Raw genomic sequence first — 15,000 nt, forward strand, 5'->3', positions numbered from 1 at the left:
TAAATACTGCTGCAGTTCAGTGTGAAAGTTTTATTGTCCTTTGATAAGGGTCTGGTCCAGGGCTGTGACATGCTCGGATGGTCAGAGGAGCACATCACTTAATTGATGTAAAAAGACATGAATCCATGAGACACATTCATTCCTTCTCTGAATGTGTCAAAGGTCATCATAAGTTTGTACTCCCATAGTCTCCTGTCTCTCTGGGACTTGAAGTTTCCTTTCAATACCAGCAATTTCATGACAAAAGATGCCCGGTTAAAATCTATTTTTCCAGACCCCCCACTTCTGTGTTTTAGACAGCCCCCAAATCTAAGAAGCATCATTGTCAGAAGCTCCCTGTCCTCTCCAACACCAACAGGAACATTTCCCTGCAACCAGAAAAAATGCAAGACCTGTCCATTAATATTGACAACGGACAAGATAAAGATTCCCAGATCACATCAGGACTACAAGATCCCAGGTACGTTCAGCTGCACCACAACCAATGTGGTGTACTTAATTATATGTACCAAATGTCCAACTGGGGGTCTGTATGTAGGGGAGACAGGACAACAGATCAGGACAAGGATGAATTCTCACCGCCACACAATTAGAGAAAAAAGGATGGATCTACCTGTGGCCAAACATTTTTGTAACCCAGACCACAGCATCATGGACATGAAATTGCTGGTATTGAAAGGAAACTTCAAGTCCCAGAGAGACAGGAGACTATGGGAGTACAAACTTATGATGACCTTTGACACATTCAGAGAAGGAATGAATGTGTCTCATGGATTCATGTCTTTTTACATCAATTAAGTGATGTGCTCCTCTGACCATCCGAGCATGTCACAGCCCTGGACCAGACCCTTATCAAAGGACAATAAAACTTTCACACTGAACTGCAGCAGTATTTATGGCTAGAACAGCTTGTCCCCCTGCCATAGAGATAGTTCTGTTTCATATAACTTGTTCTTTTTTTTTTTTTTTTTTTTTTTTTTTTACTGCACTATTCTAAGTCCTGTTGTGTATAAATACGTGACTCTTCAGATTTTGTGTTATACCATGCCTGATGAAGAGACCTGAGTAGTCTCGAAAGCTTGCAATTATTACCATCTTTTCAGTTAGCCATTAAAAGGTATCAACCACTGAGGACTCTCTGTTCTTTTAAACAATTTTTTTATCTCTACTGGCTAACACGGTACAAAGATATATTTTACCAGGCCCAAGTAGGTGTATTTGTCTGTTCCTGTTAGAGTGCAGCCGTTTACGACAAATGAAGGATGCTGGTCAAATCTTCTTTTTCTCTTCTGGAACACCATGATGTTGGTTTTCTTTAGATTGATCGGTAGTGCCCATGTGGAGCTGAATTTCTCCAAAATTTGTAGGTTGTCTTGGAGACCTTTCTCGGTTGGTGACACCAGCAGTAGGTCATCTGCATAGAGCAAGAATTTCACCTGGGCGTCATGGAGTGTGAGACCTGGAGCAGGTGAAGATTCCAGAGTAGTAGCCAGCTCATTGATATAAATATTGAAGAGCGTTGGACTTAGGCTGCAGCCCTGTCTGACTCCTCGGCTCTGCTGGAAATAAGCCGTTCGTCTACTGTTCACACTCACGCTGCAGAGGTTCTCGGTGTAGGAGCTTTGGATGACATCGTAGGTCTTTCCTCCTATTCCGCTTTCCAGCATTTTTAAGAACAAGCCCGGGTGCCACACTCAGTCAAAGGCCTTTTTAAAGTCTACAAAGCAGGCGTATATCTTCCCATGCTTTGTATTGTGGATGTGGCTCTGAATGAGACTGTGCAGGGTGTAGATGTGGTCCGTGGTGCGGTGGTTTGGCACGAACCCTGCTTGGCTTTTGCTCAGGACATTGTGCTCGGTAAGGAAACTGATGATCCTTTTGTTTAGGATGCTGTTTAACAGTTTTCCCAAGTTACTGCTGACACATATGCCTCTGTAGTTGGCAGGGTCATACCTGTCCCCACTCTTGTGGATCGGTGTAATGAGTCCTTGGTTCCAGGTACGAGGGAAGTAGCCAGCACTCAGCACAATGTTGAACAGTTTAACCATTGCAGCTTGAATTTCTGGTGGGCTGTACTTCAACATCTCTGGGGGGATTCCATCCAGACCACTAGATTTTTTACACTTTATGGAAGTGATTTTCTCTGCAACTTCCTGTAATGTAATTGGTGTGTCCAGTGGGTTTTGGAAGTTTTTGATTTTCTCTTCCATTGCCTTTAGTTTTGATGTTATGTTTTCCTGCTCTTGGCTTAGTCCTTCTTTTGGGATGTCTTTGTAGAGGTCTCTGAAGTACTGGAGCCAGATGTTGCCATTTTGGATATGGGTGTCATTCTTTTTCTTGCTCTTTGTGTCCATGTGGCTCCATATTTCCCAGAAGGAGTTGTCTTGGAGGGCGTCTTGGAGTTGGCTAAGTTTGGTAGAGATGTAGCAGGGAAATACCTGGACACTCAGAGACTGTTTCCGACGGCTCGGGTTATAAAAATTCACTGCTCAACGATCCCACAAGCAGAGGAGGTGATCAGTAACCCATATTTCACCGAGCCCACACACCTCATACTACACACCGGCACAAACGATATCCACCAAGAGACAATCACAAAGGACCTATCAAAACTCGCACTAGCAGCCCAGCAAAAATTCCCCAGAACCAAAATAATCCTGTCTGCCCTGCTTCCAAGGAAAGATATACACCAACAAATAACCCAGCAAATCAACTCAGAGCTGGCCTCCAGTATTACCCCAACACCAAACATACAGCTGGCAAGACACCCCGAAATAACGCTTCATCACCTCTATGACGACAAACACCTCAATAAACAAGGAGTCAGCCATCTAGCAAGAGAGCTAAAGGACATGGTTCTAAACAGACCTCCAAGACCACAAGCAAGACACCCACCAAACAGATGGCAGCCCACAGAGACCCCCGGAGAGAGTCCACAGAGATGGCAGAAATACTCAAGACCACATGCCCCAAAATGGCAATACAAAGCAACAGAGGGCAGCAACATGGCAGAAATAAGGACATTGCTCAACACATTGTGCAGCAAACTCTTAGGACACTACTAAAATATTCCACCCAAACCCACCACTAAATCCGGTTATGTCCTATGAAAATCTATCCTTCCTCATTATAAAGGTATATCAACTAAATATGACATCCTTAGTTATCAGCAGCTGGAACATTCAAGGATTGAATGCCTCAGCTTTTGGGTCCAAGACAAATGACCCAGACTTCAAACAAAGGCTAAAGAACATTGACATCCAGATCCTCCTGGAGACATGGGCCCGGGCAGAGGAGGAATCTCTCGCACCCATGGGATACAAGGAATTTTCTGTCTCCGCCCAGAAAAACAAGAACATCAAACACGGCCGCTGCTCAGGGGGCATACTAATATGGTACAAGGAGGAGATCCAAGAACATATCAAGGCAATAAAAAGAGGAGAAAGCCACATCTGGATGAAGATAAGCAGCTCCATCCTCACCTCTCAGCAGGACATCTACCTCTGCGCAGCCTACATCCCTCCATCAGAATCCCCATACTATAAGCCGGACATCTACGAGGAACTTCAGAGGGAGGCTGCCCAATTCCAGTCCAAAGGTAAGGTGCTCATCTGTGGAGACCTCAATGCCAGGACAGGTACAGAGAAGGACTACCTGTCACCTGACGGAAACGCATACGTCCTGGGAGATGAGCCCTTCTACAGAGACTCAGTACAGACAACAAGAAACAGCTATGACAGAGTGGTGAATAAAAGCGGCAGAACCCTGTTGAACCTGTGCCGGAGCTTGGGGCTGTATATACTGAACGGGCGCACCAGGGGGGACTCATTAGGGAGATTTACACTAAACTCCCACACGGGCAGTAGTGTAGTGGATTATGCCATAACAGACATAGACCCAGCAAACATAAATGCCTTCATAGTCACCCCCGACACCCACATGTCAGACCACAACCAGACACTGCTGTACTTGAGATCCACGGACAAGTCACCCACACAAAAACCCCACTTGAGCGGTCTCCACAACTTGCCACCATCCTTCAAGTGGTCCAAACAGTTAGCCATTGAATACACCAACATGACCAACAGAACAGAGATTAAAGAGCTGCTTGTAAACTTTCACACAAAATCCTATACCTCAAACCAGCAAGGGGTGAACCTGGCAGTAAACGACTTTAATAACATCCTATATACCATGGCAGAGCTAGCAGACCTCAGAAGGACCAACTCCAAGAGACCTACAAATAAACAAGGCCAAAAATGGTTTGATAAAGAATGCAAGGCACTGCGCAACTCCCTAAGGATAGCCTCAAATCAAAAACACAGAGACCCGGACAACAAGGAGCTAAGAGTGGTCCATGACACCCTACAGAGGCAATACAAGCGAACCCTCAAGGAGAAAAAACAAAAGCACATCTCCCACAAACTGCAGCAGCTCGAAGACTCCCTCCAGGACAGCTCATTCTGGGAGACATGGAGCCATATCGGTACAAGTCCCAAGCAAAGCACCCTCCACATTCAAAATGGCAACATCTGGCACAGCTACTTCAAGGGCCTCTACAAGAATATCCCAGAAGACGACCTAACCCCAGAACAAGAGCATATAATGACTAAACTGAGGGACATGGAGGAGACAATCAAGGACTTTCAAAATCCTCTGGACATACCAATCAGTGTGCTGGAAATAAAAGACAGAATCAAACTGCTAAAATGTAAGAAGGCCGCGGGCAGTGATGGCATCCTGCCAGAGATGATCAAATGCAGTTCCCCAGATATACATGCAGCACTGGCTAAACTATTCACCCACGTCCTGAGTGCCGGCTACTTCCCTCAAAGCTGGAATCAAGCTCTCATAACGCCCATCTACAAGAATGGAGACCGATATGACCCAGCAAACTACAGAGGGATCTGTGTCAACAGCATTCTGGGAAAACTGTTTAACAGCATCATTAATAAAAGGACTATCGCCTTCCTCACCCAAGGTGACGTCCTCAGCAGAAGCCAAGCTGGGTTCATGCCAAACCACCGCACCACGGACCACATTTACACCCTGCAAAGCCTCATCAAGACCCACGTCCACGGCAAAAAACAGGGGAAAATATTTGCATGTTTCGTGGACTTCAAAAAGGCATTTGACTCAGTTTGGCATCCAGGCCTGTTCCTGAAACTTCTGGAGAGTGGAATAGGTGGCAGAACCTATGACGTGATCAAGAGCTCATGCACTGAGAACCGGTGCACCGTGAAGGTGAACGGAAAGAGGACAGCTTTCTTCCGACAGGGTCGTGGGGTCAGACAGGGCTGCAGCCTGAGTCCAACTCTATTCAACATCTATATAAATGGACTAGCAACAGCTCTAGAGTCCTCCCCCACTCCAGGTCTCAGCCTGCAGGACCGAGAGGTGAAGTTCCTGCTGTACGCAGATGACCTCCTGCTACTCTCCCCAACCGAGAAAGGCCTCCAAGATAGCCTGGCAGTACTGGAAACATTCAGCACCACATGGGCGCTTCCCATCAACCAAAAGAAGACCAAAGTCATGGTGTTTCAGAAGAGGAACCAGAACAAAATAAACACTCCCTCCTTCACATTAAATGGCTCCACGCTGGAGAAGACCAGCAGCTATACCTACCTCGGTCTGGAGCTAAGCCAAACTGGGAGCCTTAAGCAAGCAGCAGAGACCCTGAAAGGAAAAGCGTGCAGAACCTTCTACGCCATCAGAAGACAACTGTACCACCTCAAACCACCTGTGAGAGTCTGGCTCAAGATATTTGACAGCGTCATCACCCCTATACTGCTGTATGACAGCGAGGTATGGGGCCCAGTGACCTACCCAGACCACACAAAGTGGGATTCCAGCCCAACCGAAGTCTTCCACATGGAGTTCTGTAAATATCTCCTCCAAGTCCATCGCAGCACCTCAAACATAGCCTGTCGGGCAGAGCTGGGCCGATTCCCCTTATGGTTCAGTATACACAAGAGGGCGCTATCACACCAGGCGCACATACAGAACAGCAACCCCAGCTCCTACCATCATAAAGCCCTGCTGAGCCGGAGCCCAGAGCAAGCCAGGAACCCCAGTAGCCAAAGTCAGCAACACACCCTGACAAAAGCCCAAATAAAAGAGATCTCTGAGAACTGCAAGATGCAATACATAGAGGACTGGAAGAGTGAATTAGAGAACTCCCAGAAACTCGGCATCTACCGGTCACTGCAGAGGGACTACACTCTGGCCCCATATCTGGAAAGGTTACGCCACCCCAAAGACAGGCAGACCCTGAGCCTGTACAGACTGAGTGCCCACAGCCTAGAGGTGGAAACAGGGCGGCACCGACAGACATACAAGCCGCGGGAGAACAGACTGTGCCAGCACTGCCAGCAGGGGGCTCTGGAGGACGAGACGCATTTCCTACTGCACTGTGACAAATACTCAGCAGTGAGGGCCTCCCACTTCCAGAAATTTACCACCCATACCCCAGACTTTCCATCCATGGACGAGGACATGAAACTCCGCTTCCTACTGGGGGAAGAGGAATCAATGGTGGAGATCGCCGCCCAATATGTCACCACATGTCATAAGCTGAGGGGAATCTAAGACCCCTAAATGGACTTTCAGAGCCCAAATTGTGCCCCCAACTCCCCATAACCCTGATCCCCTCCCACCACACTTACTGTATTTCTCCTGCTTTGGCAACACTAATTGTATTTTGGTCCTGCCAATAAAGCATATTTGAATTTGAATTTGAATTTTGTAGCTCTGCTTCTTCCTCCTGAGGATGGTTTTGTACTGCTTTTGTATGGTGTCATAGGCTTCCCTCAGGTCTGGGTTGTTGGGGTCTCTGTGTTTATTGTTTGAGGCTGTTCTCAGGGTCTTTCGAACGGCTTTACACTCTTTGTCAAACCAACCATTGATCTGCTTTTCTTTTGGCCTCTTGTAGTTGACTTGTTTGAGGTCGGACAATTTGGCCATGGTGTGGAATATTTTGTTGAGGTCTTTTGCAGCTTGATTCACTCCTTCTGGGTTTGACTTGTACTTGTAGCTGTAGAAGTTGTGGAGCATCTCCTGTAATTCCGGTCTGTTGGGAGCCTCTTTATATTTTATTTCTGACGTCTTGGACCATTTATAGGATGGAGGTCGCTTGTAGAGGCTGCTCTGCTGTGGCTTTTGTGTGGATGGTTTCTCTGTAGATTTCATGTACAGGAGAAGTTGGCTGTGGTCTGACAGGTGCGTTTGTGGGGTGACTATGAAGGCGCTAATATTTGCCGGGTCCATATCTGTAATGGCGTAGTCTAGTACACTCCTTCCTACATGGGAGTTTAGTGTATATCTTCCCAGTGAGTCTCCCTTTGTACGTCCATTAAGACTATGAAGACCTAAACTTTTACATAAGTTCAGGAGCTTTTTGCCACTTTTGTTGACTGTACTGTCATAGCTGTTTCTCTCTGAGTGTTCTGGGTCGTGACTGTCATTCTCTGCCCCAAATATGTAGATGTTTCCATCTGTGGTCAGAAAGTCTTTTTCTCTCCCTGTTCTTGCATTGAGGTCTCCAAAGATGAGAACTTTGCCCAGGACCTGATAATGGGTGGCTTCTTCTTGTAAGATCTCAAAGCTGTCTGGATTGAAGTAGGGGACTCTGGTGGTGGTATATAGGTGGTGCAGAGGTAGACATCGGACTGAGAGGTGAGGATGGAGCTGCTGATTCTGATCCATATGTGGCTGCCTCCTCTCTTCACTGGTGTGATGTACTGGTGGAGCTCTTCTTTATACCAGATCAATATTCCTCCTGAGCAGCGGCCCTGTTTGGTGTTTTTATTGTTAAGGGCAGGGACAGAGATTTCCCTGTATCCGATTGGCACCAGAGATTCGTTTTCAGCTCTGGTCCATGTTTCCAGGAGGATCTGAATGTCTATATTCTTCAGTCTTTGAATAAAGTCGGGGTCATTTGTTTTACATCCAAAGGCCGAGGTGCTCAGGCCCTGGATGTTCCAGCTGCTGATTGTGAATGAGGTCATTTTTTTTTTTTTTTCTTTTCTATATACCTCATGTGTATATACCTTGTAATGAGTGCGGCTATCTATCTATCTATCTATCTATCTATCTATCTATCTATCCCTCTATCTATCCCTCTATCTATCCCTCTATCTATCTATCCCTCTATCTATCTATCTATCTATCTATCTATCTATCTATCTATCTATCTATCTATCTATCCCTCTATCTATCTATCCCTCTATCTATCCCTCTATCTATCTATCTATCTATCTATCTATCTATCTATCTATCTATCTATCTATCTATCTATCTATCTATCCCTCTATCTATCTATCTATCTATCCCTCTATCTATCTATCTATCTATCTATCCCTCTATCTATCTATCCCTCTATCTATCCCTCTATCTATCTATCTATCTATCTATCTATCTATCTATCTATCTATCTATCTATCTATCTATCCCTCTATCTATCTATCTATCTATCTATCTATCTATCTATCTATCTATCTATCTATCTATCTATCCCTCTATCTATCTATCTATCTATCTATCCCTCTATCTATCTATCTATCCCTCTATCTATCTATCTATCTATCAAATCAAATCAAATCAAATCAAATAAGCTTTATTGGCAGGACCAAATACAAATTAGTTTTGCCAAAGCAAGTGTACATTAGGGACTGGGGCTGTGGGGATGGTGGGTGGGGACTGTAGGAAGGATGGATGGGGCACATCCAGGGTGGGGACTGTGGGGGCACTTCTAGGGTGGGGGCTATGGAAGTCCATGGCTTATGATGGGGCATATCCACGGTGGGACTGTGGTAACGGTGGATGGGACATATCCAGGGTGGGGATTGGGGGGCCATCTATCTATCTATCTATCCCTCTATCTATCTATCCCTCTATCTATTCCTCTATCTATCCCTCTATCTATCTATCTATCTATCTATCCCTCTATCTATCTATCTATCTATCTATCTATCCCTCTATCTATCTATCTATCTATCTATCTATCTATCCCTCTATCTATCCCTCTATCTATCTATCTATCCCTCTATCTATCCCTCTATCTATCTATCCCTCTATCTATCTATCTATCCCTCTATCTATCTATCCCTCTATCTATCTATCCCTCTATCTATCCCTCTATCTATCTATCCCTCTATCTATCTATCCCTCTATCTATCTATCTATCCCTCTATCTATCTATCTATCTATCCCTCTATCTATCTATCTATCTATCCCTCTATCTATCTATCTATCTATCTATCTATCTATCTATCTATCTATCTATCCCTCTATCTATCTATCTATCTATCTATCTATCTATCCCTCTATCTATCTATCTATCTATCTATCTATCTATCCCTCTATCTATCCCTCTATCTATCTATCTATCCCTCTATCTATCCCTCTATCTATCTATCCCTCTATCTATCTATCCCTCTATCTATCTATCCCTCTATCTATCTATCTATCCCTCTATCTATCCCTCTATCTATCTATCCCTCTATCTATCTATCCCTCTATCTATCTATCTATCTATCTATCCCTCTATCTATCTATCTATCCCTCTATCTATCTATCTATCCCTCTATCTATCCCTCTATCTATCTATCCCTCTATCTATCTATCCCTCTATCTATCTATCCCTCTATCTATCTATCCCTCTATCTATCTATCCCTCTATCTATCCCTCTATCTATCTATCCCTCTATCTATCTATCCCTCTATCTATCTATCCCTCTATCTATCTATCCCCCTATCTATCTATCCCTCTATCTATCCCTCTATCTATCTATCCCTCTATCAAATCAAATCAAATCAAATAAGCTTTATTGGCAGGACCAAATACAAATTAGTTTTGCCAAAGCAAGTGTACATTAGGGGCTGGGGCTGTGGGGATGGGGGGTGGGGACTGTAGGAAGGATGGATGGGGCACATCCAGGGTGGGGACTGTGGGGGCACTTCTAGGGTGGGGGCTATGGAAGTCCATGGCTTATGATGGGGCATATCCACGGTGGGGACTGTGGTAACGGTGGATGGGACATATCCAGGGTGGGGATTGGGGGGCCACATCTGGGATGGGGGGCTATGGAAGTCCATGACTTATCATAGTTCTCTTTCTCGAAGTCTATGGCATTCGCTCACATACCGCGCTGCTATCTCCACTGCGCTCTCTTCTTCCCCCAGCGGGATATATATTTTCTCTTCCTCCTTCATGGAGCTGAAATCCGGGAAGAAATGGGAGAGTCTCCTGAAGTGAGTGTCCCTCACTGCTGAGTACTTGGTGCAGTGTAGCAGGAAGTGGGTTTCATCCTCCAGGGCCTCCAGGTCACAGTGTTGGCACAGTCTGTCCTCCCTGGGCTTGTAGCTCTGCTTGTGTCGGCCGGATTCGATGGCTAGACTGTGGGCACTGAGTCTATATCGGCTCAGGGTCCTGCGGTCTCTGGGGTCCGGGAGTTTCTCCAGATATGGGGCCAGTCTGTAGTCTCTCTGTAGTCTCTGGTACGTGGTCAGTTTCTGTGAGGTGTTGATGTCGGTCCTCCAGTCACTGACATACCTCTCCTGGCCCTCGTCTACCATCTTCCTGATTCTGGTTCTTGTCAGGCTGCTGTGATTGGTTATTTTGTCCAGTTGGGTTTGGGAGAGCTGTGCCCGGGGTCCTGGTTCATCTGGCCCACGTATATATATCAGAGCTTTGTGGTGATGGGAGCTTGGATTGCTCCTCTGTAGGTGAGCCTGAAATGATAGTGACCTCTTCAGAGCTGCTAGGTGTAGAGGGAATCTGCCCAGCTCAGCTCGACAGGCGCTGTTGGAGGTGCTTCGATGGACCTGGAGAAGGTGCTTACAGAATTCCAGGTGAAATATTTCTGTTGGGCTGGAATCCCACCTTGACCAATCTGGGTAAGTGTGAGGGCCCCAGACTTCGCTGCCATACAGGAGGATTGGGCCGATGATGGAATCGAAGATTTTTAGCCAGACCCTCACTGGTGGCTTCAGATGATACAATTTCCTTCGGATGGCATAAAAGGTTTTGCAGGCCTTGTTTTTCAGGGTCTCTATGGCTTGTTTGAAGCTCCCTGACTGGTGAATTTCCAGGCCCAAGTAGGTGTATTTGTCTGTTCCTGTTAGAGTGCAGCCGTTTAGGACAAATGAAGGATGCTGGTCAAATCTTCTTTTTCTCTTCTGGAACACCATGATGTTGGTTTTCTTTAGATTGATTGGTAGTGCCCATGTGGAGCTGAATTTCTCCAAGATTTGTAGGTTGTCTTGGAGACCTTTCTCGGTTGGTGACACCAGCAGTAGGTCATCTGCATAGAGCAAGAATTTCACCTGGGCGTCATGGAGTGTGAGACCTGGAGCAGGTGAAGATTCCAGAGCAGCAGCCAGCTCATTGATGTAAATATTGAAGAGAGTTGGACTTAGGCTGCAGCCCTGTCTGACTCCTCGGCTCTGCTGGAAATAAGCCGTTCTTCTACCGTTCACACTCACGCTGCAGAGGTTCTCGGTGTAGGAGCTTTTGATGACATCGTAGGTCTTTCCTCCTATTCCGCTTTCCAGCAGTTTCAAGAACAAGCCCGGGTGCCACACTGAGTCAAAGGCCTTTTTAAAGTCTACAAAGCAGGCGTATATCTTCCCATGCTTTGTATTGTGGACGTGGCTCTGAATGAGACTGTGCAGGGTGTAGATGTGGTCCGTGGTGCGGTGGTTTGGCACGAACCCTGCTTGGCTTTTGCTCAAGACATTGTGCTCGGTAAGGAAACTGATGATCCTTTTGTTTAGGATGCTGTTTAACAGTTTTCCCAAGTTACTGCTGACACATATGCCTCTGTAGTTGGCAGGGTCATACCTGTCCCCACTCTTGTGGATCGGTGTAATGAGTCCTTGGTTCCAGGTACGAGGGAAGTAACCAGCACTCAGCACAATGTTGAACAGTTTAACCATTGCAGCTTGAATTTCTGGTGGGCTGTACTTCAACATCTCTGGGGGGATTCCATCCAGACCACTAGATTTTTTACACTTTATGGAAGTGATTTTCTCTGCAACTTCCTGTAATGTAATTGGTGTGTCCAGTGGGTTTTGGAAGTTTTTGATTTTCTCTTCCATTGCCTTTAGTTTTGATGTTATGTTTTCCTGCTCTTGGCTTAGTCCTTCTTTTGGGATGTCTTTGTAGAGGTCTCTGAAGTACTGGAGCCAGATGTTGCCATTTTGGATATGGGTGTCAGTCTTTTTCTTGCTCTTTGTGTCCATGTGGTTCCATATTTCCCAGAAGGAGTTGTCTTGGAGGGCGTCTTGGAGTTGGCTAAGTTTGGTAGAGATGTAGCTCTGCTTCTTCCTCCTGAGGATGGTTTTGTACTGCTTTTGTATGGTGTCATAGGCTTCCCTCAGGTCTGGGTTGTTGGGGTCTCTGTGTTTATTGTTTGAGGCTGTTCTCAGGGTCTTTCGAACGGCTTTACACTCTTTGTCAAACCAACCATTGATCTGCTTTTCTTTTTGCCTCTTGTAGTTGACTTGTTTGAGGTCGGACAATTTGGCCATGGTGTGGAATATTTTGTTGAGGTCTTTTGCAGCTTGATTCACTCCTTCTGGGTTTGACTTGTACTTGTAGCTGTAGAAGTTGTGGAGCATCTCCTGTAATTCCGGTCTGTTGGGAGCCTCTTTATATTTTATTTCTGACGTCTTGGACCATTTATAGGATGGAGGTCGCTTGTAGAGGCTGCTCTGCTGTGGCTTTTGTGTGGATGGTTTCTCTGTAGATTTCATGTACAGGAGAAGTTGGCTGTGGTCTGACAGGTGCGTTTGTGGGGTGACTATGAAGGCGCTAATATTTGCCGGGTCCATATCTGTAATGGCGTAGTCTACTACACTCCTTCCTACATGGGAGTTTAGTGTGTATCTTCCCAGTGAGTCTCCCTTTGTACGTCCATTAAGAATATGAAGACCTAAACTTTTACATAAGTTCAGGAGCTTTTTGCCACTTTTGTTGACTGTACTGTCATAGCTGTTTCTCTCTGAGTGTTCTGAGTCGTGACTGTCATTCTCTGCCCCAAATATGTAGATGTTTCCATCTGTGGTCAGAAAGTCTTTTTCTCTCCCTGTTCTTGCATTGAGGTCTCCAAAGATGAGAACTTTGCCCAGGACCTGATAATGGGTGGCTTCTTCTTGTAAGATCTCAAAGCTGTCTGGATTGAAGTAGGGGGACTCTGGCGGTGGTATATAGGTGGTGCAGAGGTAGACATCGGACTGAGAGGTGAGGATGGAGCTGCTGATTCTGATCCATATGTGGCTGCCTCCTCTCTTCACTGGTGTGATGTACTGGTGGAGCTCTTCTTTATACCAGATCAGTATTCCTCCTGAGCAGCGGCCCTGTTTGATGTTTTTATTTTTAAGGGCAGGGACAGAGATTTCCCTGTATCCGATTGGCACCGGAGATTCGTTTTCAGCTCTGGTCCATGTTTCCAGGAGGATCTGAATGTCTATATTTTTCAGTCTTTGAATAAAGTCGGGGTCATTTGTTTTACATCCAAAGGCCGAGGTGCTCAGGCCTTGGATGTTCCAGCTGCTGATTGTGAATGAGGTCATTTTTTTTTTCTATTATACCTCATGTGTATATACCTTGTAATGAGTGCGGCTGTGTAAGACACTCTGGATTTACGACTGGTTTATAGGTGTGTTAGATCCAGTCACATTAGTTTCCTGCACAATGTGCTGAGCAGGGTTCTAATCTCTTCCATATCTCTGCCCTGCATGTCTCTGTGTGGGGCTGATGGTCCCCTCCATGGTGGTCTCCTCCAACTCTGATGGCCCGATGTTGGGTGAAGGGCTTTGTTTCTGGCCTCCTGTGATGAAATTGTGGTTTCCTGTCTTTTTATTGTTGGGGGTCTTTCCATGGGTTTGTTGTTGTTGTTGAGTCCAGGCATGGGGTCTCTGTTTAGTATAATGTCCTTCAGCTCTTTGGCCAGTAGGCTGACCCCTTGTTTGTTTAGGTGCTTGTAGTCATAGAGGTGTTGATGATTTATAGAGGGGTGTTGTGCCAGGATCACGTCGGGCACAGCCTTGATTCTGGTGGTCAGGTCCGTGTTGATGTTCTGGATAGTTTGGCTTGATACATCATTTCTTGGGAGCAGAGATGATAGAATTATTTTGCTGTCCGGGAATTTTAGTTTTGCCGTCTTTGCTAGTTGGGTCAGTTGTCCTGCGATCTGCTGGTGTTGGTCTGGCAGATTGTTTGTTCCTGTGTGTATAAAAATATGATTTGGGCTTGTAAACCGTGGGGTATTGATGACGGCCATCACCTGCTCAATAGTTGTACAGCGGATTTGTTTGACCCTTTTGCCTGGGAATAGTCGCAGTGTATTCAGGTATTTCCCATTTGAGTCCATTATTAGGATGGTATCAAAACTTTGTGAGGTCACGGGTGGGGTACGTGGGTGAAGCTGGGGGTCTGTGCTGGAGATTTTGCTGGTGGCTGGTTCTCTTCTCTTTTCTGTTTTTCTGGTTTGTGGTTCACTTATGTTATTTTCAGGAGCATTCATACTGTTGGAGCTATTTGGTATCTCAGTGTCCTGGCCAGTGGAGGCCATGGTGTCTGTACTGGTGTTAGTTACCATAGCTCCCTCCTGGTCAGTGGAGGCCATGTTGTCTTCACTCCTCTGTGTTTCTATGGCGTCCTCCTGTTTCAGGCGTCCAGGAGTCTTCAGCTCTGTTATCTCCAGTCTCAGTCGGGCATTTTCTTGCTGCAGTTCACACATTTCGTCTCTTATTTCCTGCAGAGCCAACGTGTATTCACATCTCAGTTTGTTTATCTCTTTCATTACTTGGTCATTTGCATTTCTGTCACCAAGGTTTCTTTGAAGTTCTTCTTTAAATTGTATAAAGTCTCTTTCTAGTTGAGATAAACAGTCTCTGAGGGTCTCGGGTGAGGGGTGTGAAGTGTTGGGGGCTGCAGTTCTGTCTCTGGAGGTCTCTGTAGAGGTGATGGTGGCTGCTGGGGTTTGTTGTTCTTTG

The 15,000-nt window shown here is 45.8% G+C and overlaps 1 protein-coding gene across 1 annotated transcript in view; it reads right to left on the minus strand.

The window, feature by feature from the left end:
* The window catches only part of LOC142243993 (uncharacterized), a 22,589-nt gene that overhangs the window by 6,872 nt on the left and 717 nt on the right, over positions 1–15,000 (minus strand). Inside the window, exon 1 of the mRNA XM_075316178.1 lies at positions 14,289–15,000. This exon is cut by the window's right edge and continues 717 nt beyond it. Within this exon, the coding sequence (XP_075172293.1) occupies positions 14,289–15,000 (712 nt within the window). The remainder of the gene's footprint in view (positions 1–14,288) is intronic.

The sequence above is a fragment of the Anomaloglossus baeobatrachus genome, chromosome 6, assembly GCF_048569485.1.
Source record: "Anomaloglossus baeobatrachus isolate aAnoBae1 chromosome 6, aAnoBae1.hap1, whole genome shotgun sequence".
Classification (NCBI taxonomy): Eukaryota; Metazoa; Chordata; class Amphibia; order Anura; family Aromobatidae; genus Anomaloglossus; species Anomaloglossus baeobatrachus.